This window comes from Xiphophorus maculatus, chromosome 13 (genome assembly GCF_002775205.1).
Source record: "Xiphophorus maculatus strain JP 163 A chromosome 13, X_maculatus-5.0-male, whole genome shotgun sequence".
Classification (NCBI taxonomy): Eukaryota; Metazoa; Chordata; class Actinopteri; order Cyprinodontiformes; family Poeciliidae; genus Xiphophorus; species Xiphophorus maculatus.
This window is the reverse complement of record NC_036455.1, coordinates 3326096-3342292: the sequence shown is the minus strand read 5'-3', so window position 1 is coordinate 3342292 and position 16197 is coordinate 3326096. Positions and strand designations below refer to the sequence as shown.

Below are 16197 nucleotides of genomic sequence, written 5' to 3'. Positions count from 1 at the left end.
ATGAATCGTTCAAGAATTTATTGCAATAAATTATAATATTGTAATATTGTTACATTATGGTAACGGCAAGAACTCATTCTCAAAGATCAATAAACAATCAATTCTAATGAACATTTAACTCTGGAACTGAAAGATATTTTAAATATCTAAATTAAACAAATACAATAACAGAATAAATAAATAAAATTTAAAATGAAATCTGTAACAAAATTGTCTTTCAAAAAAAGATCTGGTTGAGACCTAAGAACCAGACTGAAGACTTTTCTCATCCAGTTTTTGGTAGGAAGAGAGAAAAAAAACAATAAATCTTGCAATTGGAAATGATTGAACTTGTTTTAATTTATCATGCGATTGATTTATTGCATCAGGCCTTCTTCTCAACTCTAAGCGAAACCTTAGAGATGTGTTTTGAGTCAGAAAACCTAAAAGAATGAAACAAATGTCTGATTAAACGAGCAGACATTAGTGTCAGTGTCTCCTGAAGCACGAGGCTGAACTTGCCTCCCTGCCTCCGCCTCCTTCCCCTCCCCTGTCCCCCAGTGTGTCTGGCTAGTGGCTCAGACACCCAGTATCCGCATTGCGTTGCAGCGCTCCAGCGAGGAAGGGATGAAAAAAAAAGGGAAAAAAGCACATATCAGCGATCTCTGCTGAGCACTGCACAAAGAAGCAACTCCCCGGCAGGTTTCCAACTCCAGGGGAAATTCAGCCTTCACATCAGACCCACTTTACACCTGCTGTTGGTGAACAGTCAGCCGGATTAATTTGATGTAAATTGTGTATTTATATTACCCTCCATTATATTCACTCTTATTTTATTTTAAGCTTGGACTTTCAGCTGAGGAATTTGGCATATTTTCTGATAATTAAAGCGCAGTGGATGTGTTGTGTGCTGACATAAACTGCAGACTGTTTGTGCTGCTGTGGTCAGAAACGGCCAGGAGGTTAATCACCTTTGGCTTTCATCCTCACACAGCTTTTCGTGTCTCTCTGCTGCCTCTTTCACACACACACACACACTCCGCTCCCTTTGAGATGCAGGAACCAGCATGCAATCCCCCTTCCTGACAAACTCTCCTCCAGATGCAGGAGCATCGTATCGCCCAAAGACACACACACACACACACACGCACACACACACACACACACCCACACAAGAACACACAGAGACACATGCCGTCATGTGAATGTCGCTTTTTTTCTTCTTCTTCTTCTCTTGGCGAGACGGGACGTCACGCCTTGGAGAAAAAAAGTAAAAAGGGGGTTCAGAGAGTGAGCGAGATGGAGGAGAAGGAGGCGGGGACAGGGTGATGGAGGGTGTAAAGGAAGGAGAAAGAGCGATAGCTGGAGATGCTGCATGCTTGCATAAGTAACTCTATGTGTTTGTGTGTGTTGTATGCAGGTGACACAGATTTATGAAAGGAGAGGGTGATGGTTGTTGGGGGTTGGTGGAAGTGTGGGTGCCGTTAGAGCACCAGATAATGGAATCAATGCAACTGTCTGCATGTGTGTGTGTGTGTGGGGGGGGGGGGGGGAGAGGTGCGCGTGTGTTTGTGTGTGTGTACCTGCATCGTAGGCATCGACTGTTCGGACGCTAATCGCCTGGAGAATTAGTGATGTGACTTGGCAGAGGGAGACAGGCACACACCAGAGCCAGGGACAGCGGCTGAGAGAGAGGGATAGAAGAAGAGACAAAAAAAGAAAAAGAGAGGAGAGTGAGGGATAGAGGGTTAGTGAGAGGGGGAAAAAAAGAAGCTTTTTTCCCATTCGCCGCCGCGCACTGCGCTCAGAGAAGACTGTGGAGACGGGGCAGGATAGGTTTTATGAAACGCTTTCTTCCCTAACAGATGGATAAATGTCGTTTTTCTTGTTTCTCCCGTGGATTAATAACTGATCGTAACAGTGTGTTGTGTGCGGACCTGAGTGTAAATGTGTGTCTTTGTCTGTTTTCATGTCAGGAACAGCAGGCAAAAGCAAATGGTGAGTCCAGAATAACTTATCGGGCCGCTTAACAAACTGAGACGATCAGTCCGACTGACCGCGTCCGTCTCCATCATCCGTCTCCATGTCCATTCTGTCTGATTCAGCGTTTCCACGTGTGAATGTTTCTCTGACGTCTTCCTGTCTTTGTCTCCTGTGCCTGCGAGGACAGCAGAGGAACTCATAAAACTGGGGCAGAGGAGGGCGTCTCAGTGCAGCAGAGACAAAGAGACAACAAAGAGACGCAGCGTAAATTCATAACAGACCGAACGCTACACGTCCCTTCGGACGAGTCGCATGTTTGTCTGCATGTTTTGCGTCCGGCCAGAGACAAACGTCCAGAGCTCAGGACGTGATACAGGTGTCCTCTGGACAGACCAGTGTTATTTGAGCCCCCCATGTGTGTGCCGTGTGTTTTGTCTGCAGAAAATGTTCAGGGCTGAACATCTTTGTCATGGGGGAGTGATTACATAATCCTATGAGCTCATAAGGCCTGTAGGAATATAAGAAGGCATCGCTGTCTGGCTGTTGATGAAGCACAGGTGATCATATTTACAAAATAGACACATTTCATCTTGATTTAATTTACTTTCTTTAATTCCTCCAACTTGCAGATAAAAACTACGGATCTCCATTCGTATCTTCAGCTTACCTCAAATGCTCAAACACGTGTCTGCCAGCAGGGGGCACTTTCTTTGACTGTTTTACCCCACAGACCTGCACTGAATGAAAGGCGTTGGCTATGCCACTGAAAAAGATGATAAAAAGGGATTAAAAATGAAGAACATTTGAGTAGATCCACTGGCACTGATATTTCTGCAACAAACCGAACTTTAACTGAGTGCGTCTGTCTCCGCAGGATGGGATCGGGTCCAGGTTCTGCAGAGCGTCTATGACAAACGGCAACCCAGCTTCTGTGACGTAGGAACTGTTTCTTATTTTAGACCATGTTTTTCTCATCCTGCAGGATGCAATTAATATGTAAAGCATCATAAGTGTGAAAGTTAAATGTTAAAACTTGAATTTGGTGGGTCGCACGGGTGTGCTTCATTGTCCCTGAGACCCTTAACCTGTGATGATGTAAAAGGTCACAGGTGAGGTCCTTGGGAACAACGTTTCATGCATTTGCTTCCAGCAGAATTAAACATTTTAAATCCTTTTTCTCAGAATATATTTTTTAAATGTTGACAGACAGCCTGTCAGATGCTGAATCTGTAGGAAACGTTTTCAGTCATCATGGAAACCTGAGACGAAGGACGTTTTATTTTGAAGGGGACAGTAGCTTTTGGCTGGCTTTGTGCGCTGTGTTGCTCCACGTTTCAATAAAAAGACAGCCAAGGTTTGTGACCCCGATGTTTTCAGCCACGCAGGATTCATTCATTCATTCATATTATTATTAATCTTTAGTAAAGCCACAGCTTGGGAAAAGCCTTTTGCTGTTTTTGCTTTGGAGTAAAATAGTAAAACAATGAAAATAAGTTGATGTTCTCCAGAAGGTTTTGAGATAAACTTTGGTTATTGATATATTAATTGTCACACTTCCACTTTATTAAAACCTTTTTATTGTTGCTCTGAAAATTCCTGACTTAGTAAAATAAACGCACATAAATGCTCCATTTTATTTCCCATTTCCAACAATTCATGTCTTTTTATGTTATTTTATTCCATTAACTTTTTCTGTTACGTTTTATGTAAGTTTAAACCTGTTTGGTTATCTTTTGATTTGTTTCTCATTTGATTAATGTAGTTTTTAACACTGTTTTAGATGCACTCATAAATAAAATGTAATTTAAAGTTTTGTCTTAATTTAGTTGTGGTTAAATTTATTAAATCTAACGTTTTTTTAAGTCGTTGACTGACATTTCCAGACATCAGCTTCAAACAGTGAGGTGGAAATAAAAATTAGCTTTGCTACATTTATTCTATAGTAATTATTGTGTAGATACACCAATAACTCTGCTGTCAGGGAATTTGGGAAATTAAAATATTTATATCCTTATTTTGATGTTAAACACACGGTTAATGCAACTTTTTATTTCAGTGTGAGATTTTAATACTGCAACAGAAGATGTTGAAATTGATGTGAAAAGATGCGTTACATCCAATTCAACAGAGTCTCTGCTTTCTGCTAAAGAAAATAAATATCTAGTTAGTGAAGACAAAACATCTGGAGTTAAAACTACAGATACAAACCAAGTTTTTTAACCTTTTCACTCTTTCAAATGGTTGAAAACCACACATCCTTTTCCATACACTTTGGTATTTTACATTACTTTGTGTTGGTTTAGCATATAAGCTTACACATTAGTCTGTGGCAGTTATGAGACAAAATGAGACAAAGTTCAAGGGTTGTGAACGTCTTTGCAAGGCATAAAAGCTGAATGATTTGCATTTATTTTAGTTATTAAAATAAATGCAAGCGGAAAATGACTGACTTCAAACTCCAATATTCCTGAGATTCATCTTAAAATTTTATAGTTTTTTCTAGCAAATGTTTGACTTTTTCAAACTGAGAAATATTCTTTTTTTTTTTTAGGGAAACTGTCCATATTTTTTCTAGAACATTTTCAACGTTTCTAACTCTGAAATGACCTGTTTTTCTAGAAAAGTGTGGAGATTAATGAAAAAATTTCTGAGTTTTTTCTCACAAATCTAGAAAGTTTCTGCATTTTCTCTTGCAAATCTTCAAATATTGGAGCACAGAAATTTCAGAATTTTTCTTTTAAAAATTCTAAAAAAAAAAAAAAAATTCAGAAAAAATTTGTTTTCAGAATTTTTGAGAAAACTCAAAATCTGAGTTTGAAGAATTTCTGAATTTTTAAACTCAGAAATTGTCATGTTTTTTGTAGAAGATCTTTTTAGATTAATCTCAAAATTTCTGGGATTGATCTTTTTTTGCTCACAAATTTTAGACTTCTGAAAATCAAATCTCAAGAGATTTTTCTAGGAATATTTTCAACTTTTCAAACTCAAATATGTTTAAATTTTTTTCTAGGATTTTTTTTAGATTAATGTCAAACTTTCTGTGTTTTTTCTAGTGACATTTTTGACTTTTTCAAACTAAGAAATATCCATATTTTCTATGGAAAATGTCTGGCTTTTTTTAAACATTTTCAACTTTTCAAATTCTGAAATGACCTGTTTTTCTAGAAAAGTGTGTAAATTAATTAAATTAAATTTCTGAGTTTTTTTTCTCACAAATCTTTGACTTTTCAAACTTTTCAAAATTTCTAAGTTTTTTCTAGAAAGTTTCTGCATTTTCAAATATTTCAGAATTTTTCCTAAAAAAAAAAAATTCAGAGATAAATCTGAAAGTTTTCAATTTTTCAATCTCAAAAATGTTCAAGTTTTTTGTAGAAGATTTTTTTAGATTAATAATTGATAGATTAATGTCAAACTCTCTGTGTTTTTTCCAGCAACATTTTTGACTTTTCAGACTCAGAAATATTCACCTTTTTAATCTCATAATTTTGGAGTTTCTTGACATACATTTCCTCCTCTTTTCCCTCCATCTACAACGTCCCCAATGTGCCGCTGTGGAAAACGCCCTGCGTCAGAACCTCGAGGTCGGCTCTGCGGCTCTCGGCCCGACACCCAGCCAGCGCGTCTCGGCGCTCCCTGGCTCTGCGCCTCGTGCGTATTTGTGCATCCCAGGACGGTTGACATTGATTGTGCAGGAGACAGACTGAGACACATTAGTACCCAGCTCGCACTCGCTGCTGAAAAACACATTAACTGGCTGCATTGGGAGCCCTGTCTGGTAACCATGGTAAAGCACACAGGCTGGGAGGAGGCGGCGGGGTGAGACGGGGCAGCGGGTTCAGCGCGCCGTCTCTCAGGGGTTGTCTTTCTCAAACGCTCCTTTCCCTTTCCTCCGGCCACGTCTGTCATTGTCTCTCAGCCTCTCTTGTCTCACACTGACAGCTTTTCTCTCTCTCTATTTGTCTCACATATTAACACATTTGCATATTTCTTTTTTCTTTGTCTTAGATTCTTCCTGCTGACCCTGACATTACCTCATTCTCCTCCCCCTTATCCAGCCACCAAGTGCAACATAATCTGTCTGCCTCTTGTTGTTTGCCGTCTCTTTTTTTTTGGCCTTCTCGTCTCGGGCGACATGATTCCTCGGTGAAGACTGGAGGAACAAACGTGGGATAAGCTCAGCTAAAATTACAAACTGTGTGACGAGAGATTCAGATTGTGGAAGTTTATGACGGCATGCTGAATTCATTCAGTCATTTTAGATGAATAAAGCGTCTAAAACAAGCCTGCTGTTGTCATTTAATATTAATGTTGAAAGTTTGTCCGTATTGTGCAGAATTTTTAATCTTTTTTTCTGTTTTTATATGTATTTTTATATTCTTTGAGTGAGTCTATTTGCAGCCAATAAATATTTTTATATTCTATTATACTACAAACTATTATAATTCATATTATTTTATGAGACAGGTTACACTAAAATAATTTAAGTCAGGTTCTTTAAATTTGGTTCTACTTTTAATGGCAGTCTTCTGAAATCTATTAAGTGTTTTATTATATCTTTATTTCAATTATATTATGAACATAAACTTATATTGTTTTATAAATATTTTTGAGGAGACCTGTATTTATGTAACCTTAATTTATATCATACAAATGATGCACTTTTTAAACATTCTAACAGCACAAGATGTTAAAAGTTGAAATGGTGTAACAGTGAATTAAATCAGGGAATTAAAACAGAGACGTAAAGAGGAGTGGCAAAAGCAAATGAGGTGGATTAGCCGCCAGATCATGCTGCTGTGGAATATTTCTACTGGTGAGTTGTTTGCATGTTCTAATGCTGTCATACAGCAATCGACTTCAGTCAGAGGCTTCTTCAGACTAACTGCAAGACTGGAGATCCTTCCTGCCTGCAGCATCACCATCAACTCCTTGAATGTATGTTTGGTATAAATAAAGTGTTTTTGAAATTTAATTATTCATCTATTTTTTGTTTGTTTATTTTGAGTTACTAACCGAATTCATCCTATAACGAAAAACAAAAAAGTGGAATTTCACTGCATTATTTGACTAAACAACTTTAAAATCAGGCTGGACTGGTTCAAACAGCAAATAAAATCCTAAAGCTGTTTTGTTTTTTTATTGCTGGCATAAAGGAACCAATGATTACAAACCACCCACTAAAGAATCAGCATTTACTGAAGCATTATGCCAAGTGTTGGCATGTTTTAACCAGCAGTAATTTATTTTAGTCCAAATATTTAAAGAAAAACTGGAACAGCCCTTTAGCAAAGCCAGAAGCCAGTTTCAGAGTTGTATTTCTACATTTTTTTAAAAACATAATTAGACCTGATCGCTGTTTTAGAAAGGAAAAGTTACATTTTTGGACTCAAATGTCCAGAAATAAAAATCTTACTTGACATTACACAAACCTAATGCCACATTTCTGGCATTTGAAGCTCCAGACTTCCCCAGGATGAAAGTTTGGGGCAAAAGTTTCTAAAATGTAATAATCTGTTGATCATGGAAGACTGTAGTGGCTAAAAACTGTTTATTTTTGTCTTTTAACTTGACAAGAAACAACAAAATCTGTTAGCAGGTTCTGGACATAAAGATCAGCAGCACATTTGGTGAAAACTAAATTAAACATTTCATCGTCATCAAATACAAAAATTAAAAATCAAATACAAGCTTCTCTGTATATCAGGCAACAAATGTGGGTTTAACACATGAAGATCTGGTCTGAGTAAATATCCTGAATGGTCTAGTCAAAGTCCAGACTTTGATTAACTGATATGATGTAGCCAGAGCTTTAAATGGTTTTGTATGAAAGAATAATGACTATAAACATCAATGAGCTGAAAGAGTGGACTGTGGAGCTTTTTTATTTACCCTTCTTCTGACTGATACCTTTGTACAGTAAGATTCTTCTGATCCTTTGCAACCTCTCTGCAGCTACATCGTAACTAAAGAATGTAAACAGAGAAACGTCAGGACAACTTTATTTCAGATAAGTAAGATTAAAGAGGTAAGAATATGACTTGACTTCAGCCTATTACTTTTTTGGCAAATTATTGGTTTGTAAAATTTCGTTTTATTTTGTTTTCTTTTACTTTGTAACGTTGTAACTTTCCCATAAATAAAGCAAATATAAACAAACAAAAAATGTAATTGACGGTAGGTGTGAAGTAAAGAAGACTTATTACTGAAACTGAATCAAAAAGTACTTCAACAAAGTATTTATTAAGGAGTGTGAACATTTATGAAATAGAATTAGACTACTGGGGCAAATAAGGTAAAGAATTTTTTATTTTTTCAGAGATCCCAATCCTCTTCCTTACTCATGTAATCCGTTTATCGCTTACATACATTATTCTACGTACCCACTTTTATAGATGTGTTTTATTTTTCAACAGAAGTGTACAAGGTAAATACAAGATTTTTTTTATGGAAAAAGTTTTTATATATACATATTTACCAAATAATTACCTGGTATTGCTATTTATGTACATTTTCCCATTTTGTTTTTCCAATCTATAAAGTGTTTCTATTGTATTTTATCTACATAAAGCAGGGTTTAATGTATGCGAATCTTTTTTCGATGTTAGCAACAACATTCGAGCACTCGGTCAGGAACTAAAAACGCAGAGCTCTTGTTTCCTTCAGAGTCCCCCAGACATGACGGACCACCGAGAACAGCCATCAGCGCATTTTTGATAGGGAAACATCAGACAGGGAAATGTGGCTGCGGGGAGGATGAGACAATAGATCGTGTTATTTTGTATTGCAGGAATTACCGGATTCAGAGAAACAAGTTAATTAGGAACCTTAGTAATATGAAAATGAAATCAAAAGTGTTCAGGAAGCAGAAGATATCAAACTATATTTGATTAAAAACAAAAAAAACATTGTAAGTTTTATAGTAGGATACTGTTTTTTCTTCTTCTTTGTTTTGGTTTATTTTATTTCATGTCATGCGCTCCACACTCCTTACCGGCTGGTGGCGGTAATGCTCACCTAACGTTTTTTGCCAACCGTCAATGGACTTCAAGAAGAAGAAGAAGCCATCACAGCAACAATAAACACGCACTTTCGGTTTACGGTATGTCTCCTGAATTCATATTTACCGAAAAATTAACCTGAAATCTCACAGGGGTTGAGTTTAAGATGAGAAATGCACTCTGGTGTTTGCAGCCTTTCATCGTCTTTACATCTCTATCTACAGCGGTAGATTTCTGAAGCCGGCTAATACCTGGAAAATAATCTAGTCTGTGGTCAAAGCTTTTATTACGGCTCTAATTTTAAATAAATACTCTGGTTAAAAATGCGCCGTGTCTTAAGGGCTCTCTAGCGCATGTTGCATATATTTTATTTATTATTGGGCATACTGGAAATGAACGTTAAGACAACACACATTCTGTAGTGTTGACTGCATTGTATTGATTTAGACGCCTGTGCATTTTCCCGCCGTTATGAGATTGTAATCCAGGAAATAGACGGAGCCTTTTGAGAAGCAACCCGAACTTGGCTTCCTAGTTAGAGGTCCACCTTAAAAGTGGCGTTCTGCCGGTAGAGGGCGCCCTTAACTCGTTCTGATAACTGGAATAAAAGTCAATCCAATAAATTAACTATATATATATATATATATATATATATATATATATATATATATATATATATAACTATATATATTATAAGTTACTTATGGAGTACCAGAGGTACCAAAATTAGATCAGTAAATATTTAAAAAAAAATATGAATGTGTGTTAAATTTAATTAGAAATATATGAATTAAATGCAATTATTTGTTGAAAATCATTCAAGTTTTAATTTATGTAATATCTCAGTATTAGAAATATTAACTTTTTTGTATATTTTTAATACTTTTGATAAGTTTACAAATTAAATATTTTTTATTTTCAGAAAAACACCAGTTTAAGTTCATTCATAAAGGGCTTAAAAAACAACAAAAGTTTTTTTATTTTTGTGTATGTGTGTCATTATTTCAGTAGAGTTTACTGGTCCTTTGCAAATATTGGGCCGAGTCTCTGTGAAAGAGGATTATTTCATGGTGCAATTCAGCACATAGACTTTGAACTCATTTAAATAAATACAATTTAAATACTAGAAGCATTAATTTTAACTTAAAAAGACTTAAAATTTGCATTATCTTATTTATTCCTGTATTTAATAAACGATTAAAACATTTAAATAGATGTGGGTATTTATCATTTCCGGTTGTATTTTCTTTATGACATGTAAATAATGTTTTTATTACAATTTGGGACTTTTAACAGTCTTCACTATTTTGAAGCAACAAAAAACATAGTGTAAAACCAAAATCTTTTGAATTTAATGACACAATCCTATTAAAAAACAGGAGTAAAAAAATGTATACAAAATTTATTAGTACAGTGGTTCACTGGTTTACCAAAGGATTTTTATAATTTGTGACCCAAACACACAAATGTTATGTAATTTTAGGCAAAAATGTAGATATTTTCTTAATTTAAAAAATGTATATATATTCTATATTTGCAATATTAATGTATTTCTAACGTTCAAAAAACTTATTTGGGTAAATGAGAAAATCTGCAGAATGTCATTTTTATTTGATTAATCGTCAGAATAATTTATAGAGTATTCAACTGCATTAACCAGTTATTGTTTGGATTGTATCTTGTGTCGGTTTACAGGAGTAGACTGGCGGAGCAGGTCTGAGCTTCAGGAAGCAGAATGGAAGAGGAAGTGGTAACGGCCAAGACGGAACAAGAAGACCAAGCTAGCAGTGAAGGGGAGGCCGACATGGTGAATAAAACGCCGGTCAAAAGAGGGAGAGGGAGGCCAAAAAGCTCCAAGAATAAACCGCTTTTTGCAGTAGACCTGATTCAGGATTCAGGTGATTCAAACAACACGTCTCAACCCAAGGAGCCACGGGAGTCTGGAGAAGAAAACGCAAAGACCCCGGTTACAGCCCGCAAGGGCAGAGGGAGGCAGAAAGGGTCCACGAAACAGAAAAGGAGCGACAATACAGAACAATCTCCAAAGAAAAGAGGACGACCACAGGGGTCTGGCAAGAAACCTGCCTCTGAAGGCTTAGTGAACGGCGGAGCAAGTCCGCGCAAAAGAGGGCGCCCAAGAGCCCCCTTAAAGCGGAAGTCTGACGTAGACGAAGGCAGCTCCGTAACTCCTCGGAAAAGAGGCCGACCGAAAGGGTCTCCCAATAAAAAATCGAGGATGGAGCGGGAGCATAGTGACTGGGATACGGAAGCGCACACAGCCGAGAAATCACTGAATATGTCAACAAGTCGACCCAGGAAACCTGTGGTGAAGTACAGCGGCGGCGTTCCCAAAACTGTCTCAAAGAAACCTCACAGAGGAAGAGGAAGACCGAGGAAGAACCTGGATGACTCCCAACCGGTGAAGAGAGGAAGAGGCCGACCTAAAGGCTCTACGAAGAATAATCCGTCTCCTTTTAAAGCGCGTAGGAAGCAGGGAAGACCACGGAAGTACCCTCTGCCTTCTGCGGAGGAGCTGAAGAAGCCCAAAGTGTGGAAACCCCTGGGAAGACCACGGAAATACCCCCGAGTCGAGGAGGAAGCGTCAACGACGCCTCGTAGAGGCCGCGGTCGGCCGCGCAAGTCCAAGAAAGGCGCTCACTTACGAAAGAGCCTAACGTCTCCTTCCGCCCCGCGCGACGGAACGCCGAGGAAAAGAGGCCGCCCGGCGGCTAACCTGAGCAAAGACGACGGCGCCCCCCGGAAGAAGCGGGGCCGCCCGAAAGGCTCCACCAAAGGAGACGCGCAGTTCAACGACTCCACGGCAGCTAGCGAAGGCGAACAGGAGCAGATGGAGGCGGCGTCGTTACGCGGGGAGGAACCGGGAGAAACTGTCCTGGCTCAGGACGTTAGCTACGACATCAGCGAGCAGGCTTGATGTACGGTCCGGTCTGACCACAACGTTGGCTGTAGTCGTTGCCGTTGAGTCATAGATCATGTGTTTTAACCTTCTGTCCGTTCGCTAGGCTAGGTATTCAGCAGCGTCTCCAGTTTTACTTCTAACGTCGTCATCTCTTTTATTGTGCTTTTACTATTATTATATATTTTTTAAAAGAAGTTATTTCTGTCATCTGAGTGAGAATTGGAAGCCAGTACAGACAGGTTGTTCTCACAGAGATGCACCGATCTGGATTTTGTAATCTGAACCTGAAATTCGGTTTTCTTTGTGATCCTGCTGATTCAAATTTTGACAGATTCTGATGCGTTTCACTGCAAAAACACATCTTATCAAGTATTTTTTTTCCTAGTTTTTAGTGCAAACACTATAGTAAACTTGAAGCAAGACAAAAATGGTAACTTTTCAGCAAGATAGGAGCTTGTTTATGTAAATAATTACTTAATATTGATTAAAATAATATTTCCACTGGCACTTATAAAAAATTTTTTTTTTCCAATATTATGAGTGAATCAATATTAAGAAATTATTTACTTAAAACCATCTCTTACATATTGCTAAAAAGTTTTTAAGACTTGTCTTAGTTCAAGTGTATTAGACATGGAGTTTATTGTCATTCAGTTGTATGTTTAAAAATGTACAAATTGGATGAAAATCGTTGCAACGCTTCAATAAATAAGTAATAATAAAAGTATTAATGCAAATATATATAATAAAAGGTTAAACTAATGGCAGTTTAGCAGTCTTATGAGGGATGAAGCTGCTGTGGAATCTGGTTGTTCTGCATTTGAAGCTTTTAGGCAGCAGGGAGAACAAACCTTTATAATCGACTGAACCCTGGACAGACGTCAGGGATGGAAGGACGATCGGCTCCGATGAATCCCCGCTGTCCTCACCTCTCTCTCCACACGTTGCCAGTCTGAGGCGTTAGATGCTCCAAACCAGACAGAGATGCTGCTGGTCAGTACGCTCTCCATCGTCCCTCTGTAGGAAGTGGTGAGGATGGGAGCAGGAAGGTTTGCTCTTCTCAACTAGGCCCGTCACAATAACAAATTCTGCTGAGCGATTAATTGTCTCAAAAATTATTGCGATAAACAATAATATTGTTTGAAGACCATTTTTTAAACTGGTGCAACGGTAATGCAAGCAACATCCTGCCAAAAATAGATACTTTTTTTTTTTTTCAAAAGAACATTTAACACTGGAACTGATAAAAAATAAACAAAACAACCAAAAGCAAAAATAAAATGGACTCAGTCTCCGTTAAAAATGCAGTTGAATAAAAACTAAACAACATAAAACCAAAGTGGAAATAAAAACTACATTCAACCAAAAGAATACAGATTATGAAGTCTGTATACTAAATATCCCATCAATAATCATTATATTTAGATAACGATCCGACTGCCTGATGCAATAGTTCACTCCTCCTTTACAGGGAGGAAATGAGGAAGGGAGGCGTCAGCGGAGTTGAGCCTTTTCTCACCCAGTGTCGTCACTGGATGACACGCAATAAATTCAAATGGGGTCGATAATTTTAATTTATCGTGCGATCAATTGATTTATTGTTTATCGCGACAAGCCCTATTCTCATCCAGACGCTGCTGGGCGTCTTCACCGGGCAATTTCTTCTGTTGGCAAACAGGATTAGACGGTTTGCCTCACACCAGATGTTTCGCCCCTTCGTTGTCGTCCCTGATGGGACCCACCACTGCTGAGGTTGGTTCTGGACCTGACGGGTCGTCAGGGTGAAGGGCAGTGGGCTCGGTACGCAGAGCCACTGCTGAGGAAGCGTAAACGTAGTTTTAGTGAAAACTAGAGCAGAAATACTTGGCAGGATTTTGTGTTTTTGCAGCGTTTTGTTTTTATTGGACACATTCATAAAAGAAAAAGTTTGATTCAGACTATTTGTTCTGTTTTCTTTTTCTAAAGATTGTGTAAAAAAAATAACACAGCAAAAACATGTCTGTACATTCGCATGAAGGAAATACAAGATTATGTCCATTTAAGCACTTGACCTTTAACCTTTATCTGAATTGTATTCAGTTCAAAACAAAATGTGTCAAAGTATATGTTGATTGTTGATGCCTTTACAGACTGAAAATAGCGGGACTTCCTGTTTTTGATGCTTTTATTTTTTAATTTTTTTGGTCACTGATCGAAGCCCATTAATGGAAAATTGGGCCGATTTCGACCTCCAGCAGTTTTATCGGCGCACAAGATAAAATATATATTGACTTTTCTCGTCCCTTTTTGGCTTGTTTCTAACACAAACCCTCCACGTCCATTAAGAGATGAAACTGAGGACCTTTAACATCCTCCAGAAGGTGGCGCTAGAAGCTGATCTAGTTTTTTCCATCCAGAATCTTGTTTTTATGCCTTGTAAATCGGCCAAAATGTGCTTTTCATTTCTTAAACCGACGGTGGAAAACAGTTTTTAAAAACAAAGTATTGAATAAAAAACAAAGTGTCAATTTGAGGTATTTTGTTTCTAATAATTTAACGTTAATTTTGGGATGAAGTTCTTTGATATTAAGCATTTCAGTTGTTTGTTGTCCATGACTCCTTGTTCTGTTGTCGCCTCAGTGCCAAAGCTTTGAATGTACTTTATTTTATTGACTCTTTGTTAATTGCATTCCTCCAGCAGTCCAATAAAAAACACATCTCGCTTTCCTGTTGTGCCCTGGAAGATTTCCTCCTGTTTGCATCGATTAACAATTTGTTTTGTCTTTTAATGTTAGGCGTGTAGCGCTCATTGTTTTTCTTTTTTTATTGTTCTTTGTTTTTAACATTTTTTGGGATCAATTGATGATTTCACCAACATTCATGTGTGTGTTTTGGGTACTTGTGCGTCGTACGTGATTATTACTCATATTGACAACTTTTGAAATCTAAGAGGGAATTAGGCTTTGAGGTGGATTTTTAAGATGAATAATTTGTGAGAAAATGTCTGAATTAAAATAAAAATGTTCATCTGGCCATTTTATTTTCTGTTGTTTTTTATTTTATTTTATAAACATTTGAGTAAATAATGGCTAATAGCAGCTCAGGATAATTCTGTTTCTTTAGCGGCTCCACACCCTCGAGTCCTGTTTGTGACGTCATTAATGAACTATGCACCTGAGTCACTGACAAAGATTGTGTTAGGACAGATGAATCACTACAAACTGAAAAACCTTCATATATATAAATATATATATATATAAAATCTTACTTATTACGTTTTTACATGTCTAGAATTATATTTAAGTATTTCCCAGGTCTGGAAAAACAAGATTTTAGAATATTTTTTGATTTTTTTCAGATTTTATTCAATGTCAGATTCTCTAAATGTTGCGTTCATTTTGTCCTTCCAGGCTCCCTTCCTCATTTTCTGTCGGCTTTTTCATTTTTTGTCCTTCTTTAACATTTTCCTTCTTGTCTTCCGCAGTCTTCATTTCTTTCTTGCAAACTATTTCAACATTTTGTCTTTCCTTACTTTTCCACTATTCTTTTTTCCGATCTTCTCTCTTTGTGCTTCCTCAGTCTGATGGTCTCTAAAACCAGCTTATTGTGTAGAAATGTCCGCTATAAGTTATATATTTAGACATTAATGGAAAAAACACTAATTTTTAATTCTAAACTGCAACACTATTGTCTTGTAAAACTTAAAATTGTATATTTTGTTGTTTTAGATCAGAGACCTGCAACCTTTTCACATGGGTTAAATTAATACAGAACAAGCTAATATTTTAAACATAACAACAAATGCAGATTCTAACTCAGGAAATAAATGCACAGAATGACACTAAAGCACCCAGCAACCTCTTTTTATATCTGTTTTTCTTGTCATTTAATATAATTTTACCACATAGAAGTCAATCAGTTCATCCTTCTTTTGCAAAACGTTTATGCTATTCCTTATTCTCAAACCCAAAAATGTCAATTGAATGGTTGTTCTTTAAGAATGCCAACTCATTACCTGTACTAGATGTTGATTAAAATGACAAGTTGTCTCTTTTTCAACAGATAATGCAACATTATTGACTCTACAGTTTTATTTAGTGGATGACTGGCAGCATCACCGGATGTCTCTCATGTTGTTTCTCCTCCAGTTTGTCTAATCGGACTCCAGTTGTGAAAACTTTCCCGTGTCTTCAGTCGACGCTGCGGTGCCCTCAGGGTGGAAACATGGCGGAAAAGCCACACATACCTGCTGCTCAACACCTGCACATGATGCGGAAAGAAATTCAAACTCAGGTTCACTGAGAAGCGCTTCAGCGTTTTAGCTTCTAACAAAGGTGA

The 16197-nt window shown here is 37.5% G+C and overlaps 1 protein-coding gene and 1 long non-coding RNA gene across 4 annotated transcripts in view; both read left to right on the top strand.

Annotated features, from left to right (window-relative positions):
- The window catches only part of LOC111610564, a 30571-nt gene extending 24217 nt beyond the window's left edge, over nt 1–6354 (top strand). For all 3 annotated transcript variants that reach the window (XR_002753710.1, XR_002753709.1, XR_002753708.1), the window contains exons 7-8: nt 2837–2898; nt 5535–6354. This is a non-coding gene — a long non-coding RNA (uncharacterized LOC111610564). The remainder of the gene's footprint in view (nt 1–2836; nt 2899–5534) is intronic.
- Nucleotides 6355–8659: 2305 nt separating this feature from the next.
- Nucleotides 8660–12387, top strand: LOC111610563 (serine/arginine repetitive matrix protein 2-like). Its single transcript, XM_023345132.1, has 2 exons — nt 8660–9061; nt 10656–12387. Exon 2 carries the CDS (start codon nt 10696–10698, stop codon nt 11893–11895), a length of 1200 nt encoding a protein of 399 aa, XP_023200900.1. The 5' UTR covers nt 8660–9061; nt 10656–10695; the 3' UTR covers nt 11896–12387.
- Nucleotides 12388–16197: the final 3810 nt, after the last annotated feature.

Bases quoted from the DNA above. Each gene is read 5' to 3' on its own strand.
- LOC111610563 (XM_023345132.1), top strand. From the start codon at position 10,696: ATGGAAGAGGAAGTGGTAACGGCCAAGACGGAACAAGAAGACCAAGCT.